The sequence below is a fragment of the Schistocerca gregaria genome, chromosome 1 (genome assembly GCF_023897955.1).
Source record: "Schistocerca gregaria isolate iqSchGreg1 chromosome 1, iqSchGreg1.2, whole genome shotgun sequence".
NCBI lineage: Eukaryota > Metazoa > Arthropoda > Insecta > Orthoptera > Acrididae > Schistocerca > Schistocerca gregaria.
The window spans coordinates 830,993,723-831,008,789 of NC_064920.1; the positions used below are offsets into that span (position 1 = coordinate 830,993,723).

At 39.6% G+C, this 15,067-nt stretch overlaps 1 protein-coding gene across 2 annotated transcripts in view; it reads left to right on the plus strand.

The window, feature by feature from the left end:
• Positions 1-15,067, plus strand: part of LOC126272020 (glutamate dehydrogenase, mitochondrial-like) — a 196,262-nt gene that overhangs the window by 110,921 nt on the left and 70,274 nt on the right. For both annotated transcript variants that reach the window (XM_049974518.1, XM_049974528.1), the window contains one exon: positions 9,849-9,965. In XM_049974518.1, coding sequence (XP_049830475.1) covers positions 9,849-9,965 — 117 coding nt within the window. The remainder of the gene's footprint in view (positions 1-9,848; positions 9,966-15,067) is intronic.

A 15,067-nucleotide genomic window follows, 5' to 3' on the forward strand; every position in this document is an offset into this window, starting at 1 on the left:
CCTTAATCTTTCTTCTAAGATAAGTCGTAAGGTCAGTATTTCCTTACGTGTTCCAACATTTCTACGGAATCCAAACTGATCTTCCCTGAGGTTGACTTCTGCCAGTTTTTCCATTCATCTGTAAAGAATTCGCGTTAGTATTTTGCAGCTCTGACTTATTAAACTGACAGTTCAGTAATTTTCACATCTGTCAACACCTGCTTTCTTTGGGATTGGAATTATTATATTCTTCTTGAAGTCTGAGGGTATTTCGCCTGTCTCATACATCTTGCTCAGCAGATGATAGAGTTTTGTCAGGACTGGCTCTCCCAAGGCCGTCAGTAGTTCCAATGGAATGTTGTCTACTCCCGGGGCATTGTTTCGACTCAGGTCTTTCAGTGCACTGTCAAACTCTTCACGCAGTATCTTATCTCCCATTTCGTCTTCATCTACATCCTCTTCCATTTCCATAATATTGTCCTCAAGTACATCACCCTTGTATAAACCCTCTATATACTCCTTCCACCTTTCCACCTTCCCTTCTTTGCTTAGAACTGGGTTTCCATCTGAGCTCTTGATATTCTTGCAAGTGCTTTTCTTTTCTTCAAAGGTCTCTCTAATTTTCCTTTAGGCAGTATCTATCTTGCCCCTAGTGATATATGCCTCTACATCCTTACATTTGTTCTCTAGCCATCCCTGCTTAGCCATTTTGCACTTCCTGTTGATGTCATTTTTGAGACACTCGTATTCCTTTTTGCCTGCTTCACTTGCTGCATTTTTGTATTTTCTCCTTTCTTCAATTAAATTCAGTATCTCTTCTGTCACCCAAGGATTTCTACTAGCCCTCGTCTTTTTACCTACTTGATCCTCTGCTGCCTTCACTATTTCATTGCTCAAAGCTACCCATTCTTCTTCTGCTGTATTTCTTTCCCCCATTCTTGTCAATTGTTCCCTTACGCTCTCCCTGAAACTCTGTACAACCTCTGGTTCTTTCAGTTTATTCAGGTCCCATCTCCTTAAATTCCCACCTTTTTGCAGTTTCTTCTGTTTTAATCTACAGTTCATAATCAATAGATTGTGGCCAGAGTCCAAATCTGCCACTGGAAATGTCTTACAATTTAAAAGCTGGTTCCTAAATCTCTGTCTTACTATTATATAATCTGTCTGATAACTTCTAGCATCCCCAGGATTCTTCCATGTATACAACCTTCTTTTATGATTCTTGAACCAAGTGTTAGCTGTGATCAAGTTGTGCTCTGTGCAAAATGATGTACTCAAGACTATGCAAATACAATGGCCATATGGGATTATAATATTTTCTGATGTGTTGAAAATAATTAATAGACCATTTGGATAGCGCCTACTTTTGTCCCAGTCTTCATAAAGAAGAGCTATACTCCATGTTTCAGAATGCATCAGTCCTTAGGCAAAGGAGATGTCGCAAGTTTTCCATTTTGTTCTGCAGCTTGTTCTGAATGTGCTCTTTCTCATCTGAGACTCATTTATCTAAATATCACTAACTGGAGATAAGTTTTGATTTTTGTACAGAAACAGGATCCAGTTTGCAAATTCAGTATGTTGTATCAGTGGCGGATTCAGAAAAATCTCAAGGAGGGGGCACTAATGATATCTTGAGCTACCTTTACTTTTACCATAATAAAAAATTATCAAGTCTTGTGCAAAGTTTAAATTTTTTTATTTAAATTGATTATACACATATACAAGACAATACCATCTTATGATATAAAAAAATTACAATTTTGGTTCTCTTCCTTAAATGATGAATTCTATGCTCCTATTCTTCATAGAAAATTGGTTAATTACATCACCAGTAGGACAATGTTAGGGTGAGTTTTTATCAGAGTTAAACCATTAAGTTGATCCTCCTTAATTGCTGATCTCAGCCACTTCTTTGTATGCTGCGATGTTGAAAAACTTCTCACTGCCAAGCAACAGATGCAGGTAGACAAGCAAATATTTTCTGCAGTGTGTGCAAAGTAGGATATCAGACCTAGGACAAAAAGGCAATGCTTTCATAACAGAATCACAATCATTAAGGGCATTTGTGCTCATTTGCTTGTATTGAAGAATCTCTCTATTAGTCTTTAGAATATTCAGTAGAATAGTCAATAGAAAATTCACAACTTTTCTTGAACAAATGCCAGACAGAATGCTGTACCGAGATCACTAGAATGGCCGCAACTTTTCTCATAGGTATGTGCTAGCTATCTGTGTGCTAGACAGAAACGTATAAAATACAATGACGCAGACACACATGCTACATAGGAAAGTACAACTACTCGATAACTTGATTCAGTTGAAATGACTGAGAAAAGAAATGAATGAATAGGATGCGAGCTGACTGACAGGGGCTACGAAGGGCCCATTGCGGGCGGCCCCGCAAGGTTAGGGTGCACGCTCTGTGCGCCCACCATATTTATCTGCCACTGGTAGTATAACATTAAACTTGAATCAACTAAACAAGATTCAGTGTTGATCTAAATTAACTCTAGATATACTTCAACACACTGAAATATGAACTATCATCATGATTCTCACCTGTCAACAACAAATATTAATCTTATGTCATTAATATGTAGTATTTGTTATTGAAGAATTATTGCACTGACCCTGCAGTAGCCACGCCATGTTTGAAACCACTAATAGTTATTGCAAGCTGTCAGTCCAAATCGAGATAAATATATATTTATAAGTAAAAATCAACAGAGTATATATATCTATTCTTTTGCCAGAATGAACTAAGTGACATTTAGTTAGTTTTGAGAAACAAAGGACTGAAGTTATGGGTTTACAGCAACTTATTTATTCAAAAATATTTATATATCTAAAAACAAAGTTGTATTAAAAACAAAGATTCCAAGACTTACCAAGCGGGAAAGCGCCGGCAGACAGGCACATGAACAAAACACACAAACACACACACAGAATTACGAGCTTTCGCAACTGGCAGTTGCTTCGTCAGGAAAGAGGGAAGGAGAGGGAAAAATGAAAGGATGTGGGTTTTAAGGGAGAGGGTAAGGAGTCATTCCAATCCCGGGAGCGGAAAGACTTCCCTTGGGGAAAAAAAGGACAGGTGTACACTTGCACACACACACACACACACACATCCACCCGCACATACACAGACACAAGCAGACATATTAAAAGGCCTTTTAATATGTCTGCTTGTGTCTGTGTATGTGCGGGTGGATGTGTGTGTGTGTGTGTGTGCAAGTGTACACCTGTCCTTTTTTTCCCCAAGGGAAGTCTTTCCGCTCCCGGGATTGGAATGACTCCTTACCCTCTCCCTTAAAACCCACATCCTTTCATTTTTCCCTCTCCTTCCCTCTTTCCTGACGAAGCAACTGCCAGTTGCGAAAGCTCGTAATTCTGTGTGTGTGTTTGTGTGTTTTGTTCATGTGCCTGTCTGCCGGCGCTTTCCCGCTTGGTAAGTCTTGGAATCTTTGTTTTTAATATATTTTTCCCATGTGGAAGTCTCTTTCTGTTTTATAAAAACAAAGTTGATGTGACTTACCAATCAAAAGCCTGCCAGGTCGATAGATACACAAACAAACACAAACATACACACAAAATTCAAGCTTTCGCAACCAATGCTTGCTTCTTCAGGAAAGAGGGAAGGAGAGGGAAAGACGAAAGGATGTGGGTTTTAAGGGAGAGGGTAAGGAGTCATTCCAATCGCGGGAGCGGAAAGACTTACCTTAAGGGGAAAAAAGGACAGGTATACACTTGCACACACACACACACACACACACACACACACACACACACACACACACACACACACACACACACACACACATATCCATCTGCACATACACAGACACAAGCAGACATTTGCAAAGGCAAAGAGTCTGTGGCCCAAATCTTCATAGCTTCTCAGTGTCTGCCTCACCAGCTCTAAGTGTCTCCTCTGCTGTAATTAGTGTGTTTAGCCTGTCACATGTTTGACATGTATCCTTTTGAGGAAGCTTGAAATTGAGATTGAAGTCTCATCTAAATACTTTTTCGTACAGTGATTGGCTGGGAGGTTTAACATTGGGATCTTCTTCTTTCAGCTTATCAATGAATAATCTGTACATCAAACTAAGATTAAGTCTACTGTCCAAGTACTTTTTTGACAAATTTCTTCTGCCGTAGTGACTTGATGTAATGGGAGAGCTATTAATATGATTATAGATGTGAATAATAACTGAGTCAGCACTTTTATTTTGGGGTACGCTGGTCACATGAAGAGCTTGTTTTTGCTTTGGCCTTGGCTCGATGCACCCTGCTGCCAGAAATCTGTAGTGCCTTTAGATATGTTTCTTTGCCCGCCTTCACATCATTTCCATCCGCACTAGGAATATAACAGTTCCTAGAAAACTACTTCTTGTCAGTTTTAGAACGCTTCCTTTTAATGGGAATATTTTTAACTGAACCATATATTACTGATGTCTGCACATCCCAAGACACACTTCCGTAACCTGTGTCGAAAAACTTTCTTTTCTCCTAACAATTTATTTTTTTTCAGCATTGTTGTCTACAGGAACAATTAAAATCAACAAATGTATTTCCTGGGACAGCCTCCTCTTTACTGTTTACGTAAGTTTCCCTGCTATTTCGTTTCTTCTTCCTTAGGGTTTTCTTCCACTGTTCCCTGTTTCCTTTTTTTTCTTTTATTGCCAGAAATTTCATATTCATCTGAAAAACAAATTACTTATATCTACAAATTCGTTTACAAAACTGATTTATTAAGAATGCCAATCATGAGGCCAAGTTATGATATTCCATTTCATTACTTTGGTAGCTGACAAATATGCAAAATACAATCTTTCAGGAACTCTTCTGCCAGAGTGAACCATCTCCACATTAAATTGCATTTCCCACCCTAAATAAAGAGGTATTTCTTTCCACGGGGTCCATTTTTCTCTCCCCTCATTATTTATGGCAGCACTGGCCGAAATATCAACATACACTCACTATTGATTGTGCAGTTTCAGGCCACAAGTGGCCCATCGAGACCATCCGACCACCCGACCACCATGTCATCCTCAGTTCAGGATGCAGATAGCAGCACACTGCTCTCCCGGTGGTTACAATGCTTTTCTTTGACTGGAGCCGCTACTATTTGGTTGAGTAGCTCCTCAATTGGCACTATGAGGCTGAGTGCATCCCAAAAAATGGCAACAGCACATGGTTGCCTGGATGGTCACCCATCCAAGTGCCGGTCACATCCGACAGCGTTTAACTGCAGCGATCTCACGGCAACTGGTGTATCCAGTGCAGCAAGGCTGTTGCCATACAACAGAAGAACTAGAACTAAATGACTCATCTTCACAATTATCATCATTTTCTGCCATTGCACTGGACCGTGCGCCTGAGCTGTATACTGCGGTAGCCATGTTGTGATGCAGCGTGGTTCGATTTGGAATAAGAGAATGCCAAAGAAATACCTTGCTATAGCAAAAAAACAAGGTGAGTTGTCAGATAGTTCGTTTTGTCATAAGATAAAGTGAAACCCTATCATTTTAAAATGGTGAAGAACTCAGTTTTCTTAAAAATTTGGAAAATATTTTGAGTAGATTTCCCCACCATGTTATTTTCTGGGTGGAGATTTTAATTTGCTGGATATAGATTGGGAGACTCAAACGTTCATAATGGGTGGCAGGGACAAAGATTCCAGTGAAATTTTTTTAAGTGCTTTATGTGAAAACTACCTTGAGCAGTTGAACAGAGAACCGACTCGTGGCAATAACATATTAGACCTTCTGGTGACAGACAGTCCCAAACTATTTGAAACAGTTAATGCAGAACAGGGAATTAGCGATCATAAAGCGGTTACTGCATCGATGATTTCAGCTGTAAGTAGAAATATTAAAAAAGGTAGGCAATTTTTCTGTTTAGCAAAAATGACAAAAAGCATATTACACATTACCTGACAGCTCAACACAAAAGTTTTGTCTCAAGTACAGATAGTGTTGAGGATAAGTGGACAAAGTTCAAAGGCATCGTACAATATGCGTTAGATGAGTATGTGAGTATGTGCCAAGCAAGATCGTAAGAGATCGAAAAGAGCCACTGTGGTACACCAAACGAGTTATGAAACTGCTGTAGAAGCAAAGGGAACTTCACAGCAAACATAAACATAGCCAAAGCCTTGCAGACAAACAAAAATTACGCGAAGCGAAATGTAGTGTGAGGAGGGCTATGCGAGAGGCATTCAATGAATTCGAAAGTAAAGTTCTATGTACTGACATGGCAGGAAATCCTGAGAAATTTTGGTCTTACATCAAAGCGGTAGGTGAATCAAAACAAAATGTCCAGACACTCTGTGACCAAAATGGTACTGAAACAGAGGATGACAGACTAAAGGCCGAAATACTAAATGTCTTTTTCCAAAGCTGTTTCACAGAGGAAGACTGCACTGTAGTTCCTTCTCTAGATTGTCGCACAGACGACAAAATGGTAGATACCGAAATAGATGACAGAGGGATAGAGAAACAATTAAAATCACTCAAAAGAGGAAAGGCCACTGGACGTGATGGGATACCAGTTCGATTTTCCACAGAGTAGAGGAAGGAACTTGCCTCCCTTCCTGCTGTGGTGTACAATAGGTCTCTAGAAGACCGTAGCGTTCCAAAGGATTGGAAAAGGACACAGGTCATCCCCATTTTCAAGAAGGGACGTCGAACCGATGTGCAGAACTATAGACCTATATCTCTAACGTTGATGAGTTGTAGAATTTTGGAACACATATTATGTCCAAGTCTAATGACTTTTCTGGAGATTGGACATCTACTCTGTAGGAATCAGCATGGGTTTTGAAAAAGACAGTCGTGTGAAACTCAACTCGCGCTATTCGTCCGCGAGACTCATAGGGTCATAGACACGGGTTCACAGGTAGATGGCGTGTTTCTTGACTTCCGCAAGGCATTCGATACAGTTCCCCACAGTCGTTTAATGAACAAAGTAAGAGCATATGGACTATCAGACCAATTGTGTGATTGGATTGAGTTCTTAGATAACAAAACGCAGCATGTCATTCTCAGTGGAGAGAAGTCTTCCGAAGTAAGAGTGATTTCAGGTGTGCCGCAGGGGACTGTCATAGGACCATTGCTATTCACAATATACATAAATGACCTTGTGGATAACATCGGAAGTTCACTGACACGTTTTGCAGATGATGCTGTGGTGTATCGAGAGGTTGTAACAATGGAAAACAGTACTGAAATACAGGAGGATCTGCAGCGAATTGACACATGGTGTAGGGAATGGCAATTGAATCTCAATGTAGACAAGTGTGATGTGCTGTGAATACATGGAAAGAAAGATCCCTTATCATTTAGCTACAAAATAGCAGGTCAGCAACTGGAAGCAGTTAATTCCATAAATTATCTGGGAGTACACATTAGGAGTGATTTAAAATGGAATGATCATATAAAGTTGATCATCGGTAAAGCAGATGCCAGACTGAGATTCATTGGAAGAATCCTAAGGAAGTGCAATCCGAAAACAAAGGAAGCAGGTTACAGTACGGTTGTTCGCCCACTGCTTGAATACTGCTCAGCAGTGTGGGATCCGTACCAGATAGGGATGATAGAAGAGATAGAGAAGATCCAACGGAGAGCAGTGCGCTTTGTTACAGGACCATTTAGTAATCGCGAAAGCATTACGGAGATGATAGATAAACTCCAATGGAAGACTCTGCAGGAGAGACGCTCAGTAGCTCATTACGGGCTTTTGTTAAAGTTTTGAGAACATACCTTCACCGAAGAGTCAAGCAGTATAGTGCTCCCTCCTACGTATATCTTGCGAAGAGACCATGAGGATAAAATTAGAGAGATTAGAGCCCACACAGAAGCATACCGACAATCCTTCTTTCCACGAACAATACGAGACTGGAATAGAAGGGAGAACCGATAGAGGTACTAAGGGTATGCTGCGCACACACTGTCAGGTGGCTTGCGGAGTATGGATGTAGATTAGATGTAAAATGTCGCTTAGTTCATTCTGGCATAAGACCACTCATATATAAGTAAAAATCACACATACACACACAGGAAATACCTAAGTCCAGGAACACTTTCGGTTATTTATTGCACAAGAATTAAACCTTGTACAGATGTCATACATACTGCATTTTGAAGATAAACTCTGAAGTTGTTTTTTTTTTTTTTACATTCGATATGTGAACCATGAGTGACCCGACAGACATGAATACAGTAATCAAATTCTTGCCATACCCATCCCAGAATGGCATTGTCGACTGTGGCAGCCACTTCCCATATTCTCTCCCGGAGCTCTGCTACATAACATGGTAGAGGCGATACAAACACCAGATCTTTAATGTGTCCCCACAAAGTCACACAGAGTGAGATCTGGTGATCAGGGAGGCCATTTCATGAAACAGCTGTCCCCTTCTGTAGCATGGCCAATCCATCGATTCGGTAGCTCCGTGTTCAGGTACCCACCAACTTCATGATGGAAATGGGGTGGAGTCCCTCCTGCTGAAAGATGAACAGAGAGTCTGATTGAATTTGAAGCATCAGCCATTGCTGCAACATATCCAAAGAGGAATATCCAGTGACAGTGCTCTCGACGAAGAAGAGTGGCCTGTACAGTTTTTGACGTAACAAGGCACCAAAAACATTTATGCTTGGGGAATCATGCCCAAATTCAATTCATTTGTGTGGGTGCTTTGTACCCCAGATTCAATAATTATGCCTGTTGATTTTCCCATTAGTGTGAAAAGTGGCTTCTTTGCTAAAAATCTGCCATCCCCATACTCATTCAATTGTTGCAACTGTGGACAAAACTCAAATCTCTTATCTTTGTCGTCGTCATTGAGCTTCTGCACTACCTCCAGTTTGAATAGTTTCATAAAGAGCTTCTGTCACAGCACTTTCCATACTGTCATTGGAGCCATTTCGAGTTTACGGGATGCACGATGCACCGATTTCTGTGGACTCGTTATGAATGTCTCTCATACACACTCCACATTCACTTCACTCACACTGGGTCATCTGCTTCTCTTTGCTGGGCACAAGCGACCCATCATAACGAATTTGTTGTGCCAATGGTGAATGGTGTTCCTTGTTTGTGGCTTCTTACTGTACTTGGTTCTAAACATCCATTGAACAGCTGTAACACACTTGTTTTTGTGGAAGTCCAACACACAGAAAGCTCGCTCCGCACCTTAACTTGCTGTGTTTGTGACTAGTACTGATTAACCAAACTACACAGTGGCAGTATACATGAATTAATAATAATAATAATAATAAAAACAAGTTTCAGGGTTTCTCTTTAAAATGACATATGTGTGATATCTTTACAGTGTTTGATTCTTGTGCAATAAATAATTGTAAGTGTTCCGGCTTTATGTACACCGTGTGTGTACACACACACACACACACACACACACACACACACACACACACACACACACACACACAAGCAAGCAAGCAAGCAGAAGTGCGCACATATATGTGTCTATTCCCCTACAATGTATCAGCTGTATGTACATTGTATGGGTGTGAGTTGTGTGTATTTGTACTCTTAACTCAAAAAAGGATTACCCCACAAGCAAGAAAATTTCCTTTCCTTTTTGTTTGTGCCTGTTCACGACTCAACACTTCTGCTTTTTGGTGAGTTGTCTCCTTACTCCAAAGTATTTACTTTCGGATGTATGGTGGTTATATTAACTTCCTCCAGTGGTGTAATAAGTGTTCAATCATTATTACACTTGTTTCACCAAAACATTAAGGCTCTTAGAAACTATATATATTATTTAAATGTATTTGAAATGAGAAGCTGTTGATTAGTGCCAAATTTTGTGAAATAAATTTATCTAAGTAATTTATTTTTTAAAGGGATTCGGAAATGTTGGAAGGCACTGTGCTCTGTCTGTGGTGGCTGCTGGTGCAAAGGTTATTGGCATTCAGGAAGTGGACACCGGCCTTTATACTGAGAAAGGAATTGATATAGAGGTAATGTAAATTTTTTTTGCATTTATGTGTTCACTATTTCAGAGTTTATTTTGTTGTAATAAACCAGGTATTTCAAAATGAACATGAAGGCTTTGTGCTGTTTGTTACATTCAACTTACAATTATAAATAATACATCAAATGAAAGAGCGACTCACACAGTTCATTTCAATGTGAGCAGCACTTATCACTTGTCACGCATCACTTTGGTAGGTGAGTTCTTCCCAAAACTGCTATCAGTGTATCTGGAGTAATTGTTGCAATAATTGCTTCAATCCTGGTAAGTCAGGTAGATCAGCTGGTACTGGAGGTTTATATACATGATCCTTTATGAACCCACAACAGTAAAAATTGCTTGGCATCAGACTGGGTGAATGTGGAGGCCTTGCAAAATGAGCTCTGTCATCTGGCTCCTTCTGGCCAAGCCAGTGGCAGGGACAACATCGTTTAGCCAAATGTGTACTCAATTATTACAGTGATATGGTGCACCATCTTTGCTGCCAGATAAAGTTCTGTGGTTCAGTGTCTTCCAATTGAGGAAAGAGCTGTAGTTCTAGTGCACCAAGATAAGAAACACCAGTTACACTTGCTTCAACAAAGGAGTAAGGCTCATAAACTTTCTGCTAGGATATGGCACAAAACCATTCAATTTAGGGGAGTCTTGTTGCAATTGTACCAGCTTGTGGGAGTTGCTGACCCCAGATGCACAGATTACATTTGTTCACATTTCAACTGAAGACAACACAATCAAGAGTTCTTCATCCTCATGTAATAACATTTTGTTTATGAAGTTAGGACATAAATTGCAGTCTGTAGGCTCTAGAGTGTGTGCAACTGCAAATGATAGGAATGCAGTTGCAAGCATCTCCTTAAAAGTTTCCACACAGATGTCACTGGAATCGTTAGTTCACAACTAGCCTTCTAAACTGGTTTCCTAGGGTTATTCATGAAAGAATCTCTCACTTGTTCAACATGTTCTTCAGTCACTCTTGGCCATCCCATATTCTTCCTTTTGCAAAGACAGCTGGTACCTTCAGATTGATGATACCATCTATGAATGATGTTGTCAACTGGAGGATTGCAATGGAACTTAATATGGAACACACATTGCACTGTTATCAACTGGAGGATTGCAATGGAACTTAATATGGAACACATATTGCACTGTAACAACAGATTCAATCCTTGAAAACTGTAAAACACAAAAAGTTTTTTGTTTAGTAGCCAAAATACTTGTTGCGAGTGATTTCTAATGGAAGACACAAAACACTGCATGCACAAGTACAAAAATAAAACTGTTGGAGATGAGCTTTGATTTGATGTATTATGTGTAATTGTTAGGTTGAATGTAATAAATGCTACAAAGACTTAAAAACCTGATAATCATTTGGAAACACCTGGTACATAATAAGTACATAGAAATAGAATAGAAATAGAAGTTTATTGTCTCATAACATACAATTTCACGCCATTGACTTAAAAGTACAGGAGCCTCGTCAAATCACAAAAACTGGTTTACAATTTTCCTTTAATATCAGTAATATAATATACAGTACTGAATAATTACTTAATTAAGCAATTAATAATTTTTCTTCAAATGTAACAAACTTTTAAGATTAACAGTCCTAAGTTCTTGCTCTCTCCTGCTCAAATTTTCAAGTTGTCATTTATGAATTCTTCTACTGAATAGTAACATTTCTGCGCTAGTTTCTCATATAAGGGTTTTTTCAGTGTTTCTAAATTTATGCTGAGCAATTCTCTTCCTTTCACTTTGTTATAAATTTTGATACCCATATAATGTGGAGTTTCAGCATAAAGTTTCAAACAATGGGTGGGCAGCATGAAATTATTTTGATTTCTGGTGTTGTAATCATGTTGAAAATGATTTGCTACAAATAAGTCAGGGTTACTGTGTGAAAAGATAATCAGCTCATATATGTATAGTGAGGAAACACGTTGTATACTCAGATTTTTTAGGAGTGGTCGACATGATTTTCTTTGTCCTACATTGTGCGTGTTTCTAATGATGGTTTTTTGAAGTTTTAGTATTCGACACATATGGTTTGAGTTACCCCAAAATACAATTCCATACCTTATTACTGACTTCAAGTAGCTGTGATATACTAGTTTTCTTGTGTAAATATTAGTAGCATTGTACAGTATTCTGATTGCATATGCTAGCCTATTTAATTTGTTTGCAAGGTACTGTATGTGTGACCCCCATGATAGATTTTTTGGAAGTATAAGTTCCTCTCTCTGATGTTATAACCACTCTTTGTCTTTGGTCGGTTAGATAGGACTTAAAAATTATATTACAGTGCCCCTAATTCTATACTTTTCCAGTTTACAGACTAGCAAGGAGTGATTCACACTATCAGAGGCCTTAGATAGGTCACAAAAAATTCCTGTGGCATGCAGTGAGTTATCTAGAGATGAGCCAATTTTATCAACAAAATTATTTATAGCAAATATTGTGGTTTTGCCTTTTTGAAATCCATACTGATTTTTTGAGATTATTTTAAATTTTTCAGTGAAATTTTGAATTTGTATGGTGACTACCTTTTCAAATATTTTTGATAGAGATGGAAGAAGAGAGACTGGGTGATAGTTTTCCATGTGTTCTTTTGTGCCTTTTTTGAATAGTGGCTTAACTACTGCGTGCTTCAGTGTGCCTGCAAAATAATCTTTTTGAAGTGACTAACTATTGTAGTTAGTGTCTGCACAGTTATTTTAGAGACTGTTTGTAACACTTTTGTTGGTATCCCATTCCATTTTGATGGTGTTTTACTTTTTAGTGACAGTATCACATTTTCTATACCCTTTACTCTTTGTAAATGTACTGAAAAATTCACCATCAAGTTGCTCACCATTGAAGAAATTTACCGTGTCTGGCTACTCTGCTACATTGACACTATATTTGTTTACATTAGAAAGAATTCATTAAACAGTTCAGAAATCTGAGCCGGATTTACAATAGTTTTATCCTCCATCTTGATTTCAGAAATATCATGGCCTCTACCTGTGGCACTTGTTTCAGCCTTGATCACTGATCATAATGCCTTTGATTTGTTTTCACTATCCAATATAAATCTATTATTTACACACAAACATTTTAGCCAGGTCTTTAAAAAGAAGTCTGGCAGGGAGAGAGAAACTAATTAAAAATAAAGGAATAATTAAAGATAATCACACGTGATGTAGCGTATGCATCTCACTGTAAACACAAAAAATGAGAACTAAGTCACTATTATGTGTTGTATCTACCATCAAAAGCCTCCTTTGAACAGTGGACCTTTATTGTTACCCACTCAGTTGTTTGTATTCCCCCCCAGGATTACCTAGCAGATTAGTTCAGATTTGTATAAGTTTAACACTTTGATTACGGAGTGTGAGTGTCACATGGGCACTGGCTGTGGAGCATGCAGATGGCGCCTGAGTGAGTATTGGGCAGGAACAAGAAAAACTGCAGCTATCTTTCTTCAGGTAGAAATTGGCCTTTGAGGCACTAGGGCAGCTGGAGTGTTCTGCCAAATTATGGAAAGTATGTGTACTATTTGGCTATTCTCTGAAGGACAAATATCATTCACCTGTTTAGACTTGTTTTGGTCTGTAGTGGACATGCTGCATTTGTCGCAAATGAGTATTTGTTTACATCTTATTCTTTCTCATGATTATAATGTTGAACATATGGGTGAATGAAATGTTGAGAATTTTAGATGAACCACGGGTATGGAGGGACAGAACATGGAGATAGGCAATGTGATTGCAATAGCTGTCAACCAAGTTGGGAAGCAAAGTTGTGGTCAGAGGGCCATCAGAAGAGACGAAATCACTGGTCAGGGGTAATGTCTCCCAACACAACATTACAACCACAGAGGTCTTGTGTAGTGCTTTGCGGAGAACACAGCAGCACAAGTGGAAATGTGTTGGACCAATCACCACTATGGCACATAAGAGAAGCTTTTAGGGCGCAAATCCATCTCTTGACAAGTCCATTAGCTTGAGGGTGGCAGGTGGTAGTTAAGTAACCGGTAATGCCTCACAGGTCTTGAGTTACCTACCATGATTGTTGGTTATGGAGGCAGGACAGACAAAACAAGCAAACTGGGGATACATGAGAATTCAAGTAATTGTTTAGCAGTTATGTCTTGGATAAAGGTAGCCTCTAACCATTATTTTACCCAATAAACAATGGAGAGGAGTTGGCAAGGGGGCTGACCAGATCCACATGTATCTGGAAGATGCTTAGAGGGAGCTGAGTGTGCCAGGTGGTTATACATTGCTAGCATGGTACACAGGCCCGCATACATAGCTTGCAGTTTCGCTTAACATGGGGACAAATGTGTTGCTCATTTATAAGGCACATAGCAGGTTTGACACTGGGGTGGACAAGATTGTGAAAGATTTCAAAAATAATTCTGCAGAATTGTTATGGGACAAATGGATGTGTGCTTCCCTGGGTCATGCCGCAGAGGACAGGACAGGTTGAACTGGGGTCAACTCTCGCTCAATGATGAAGGTGAAGAGGCATTGTTTAAGAGGATCTGTAGTTGATGGTCATCCTGTTGAGGCTGTGTGAGCCTGTCAAAGTCAACCATGGCTGAGATCGCACCAATGCGTGACAAGTAGTAAGCATCTACATTGTCTGTGCCTTTCTTGTGATGGACATTTATAGTGAATTGCATGATATTCAAGGTAAGGGCAGAGGCCCTTGTATTTGAGTGGGCATCAGCTAGGGGCTGGTGGTCTTTATGAATGACATATTGGCATCCTTCAGTATCCTCTCTGAATTACTGTATGGCTCATAAATGGCGAGCAGCTCCCTTTCGTAAGCCAACCACATGTGCTGTTCCTTGGTCAGCTTATGGGAGCAGAAGCGCAAGGGTTGATTCGACCTGTGGACCTCTTGTTGAGGATGGCTCCTATCACTAAATTGCTAGCAACAGTGGTGATGGACAGGGGAGCTTCTGGAAACGGTTGAGCTACAGTGGCTGCAGGAGCCAGAACATTCATGCAATTTGCATGAGTGGTATGGTTGATGAGCTGTTAAAGTGTGATTGTGGCATGGCCGGCACCACTGGGTGCAGATGCTGGCTCAGTATAT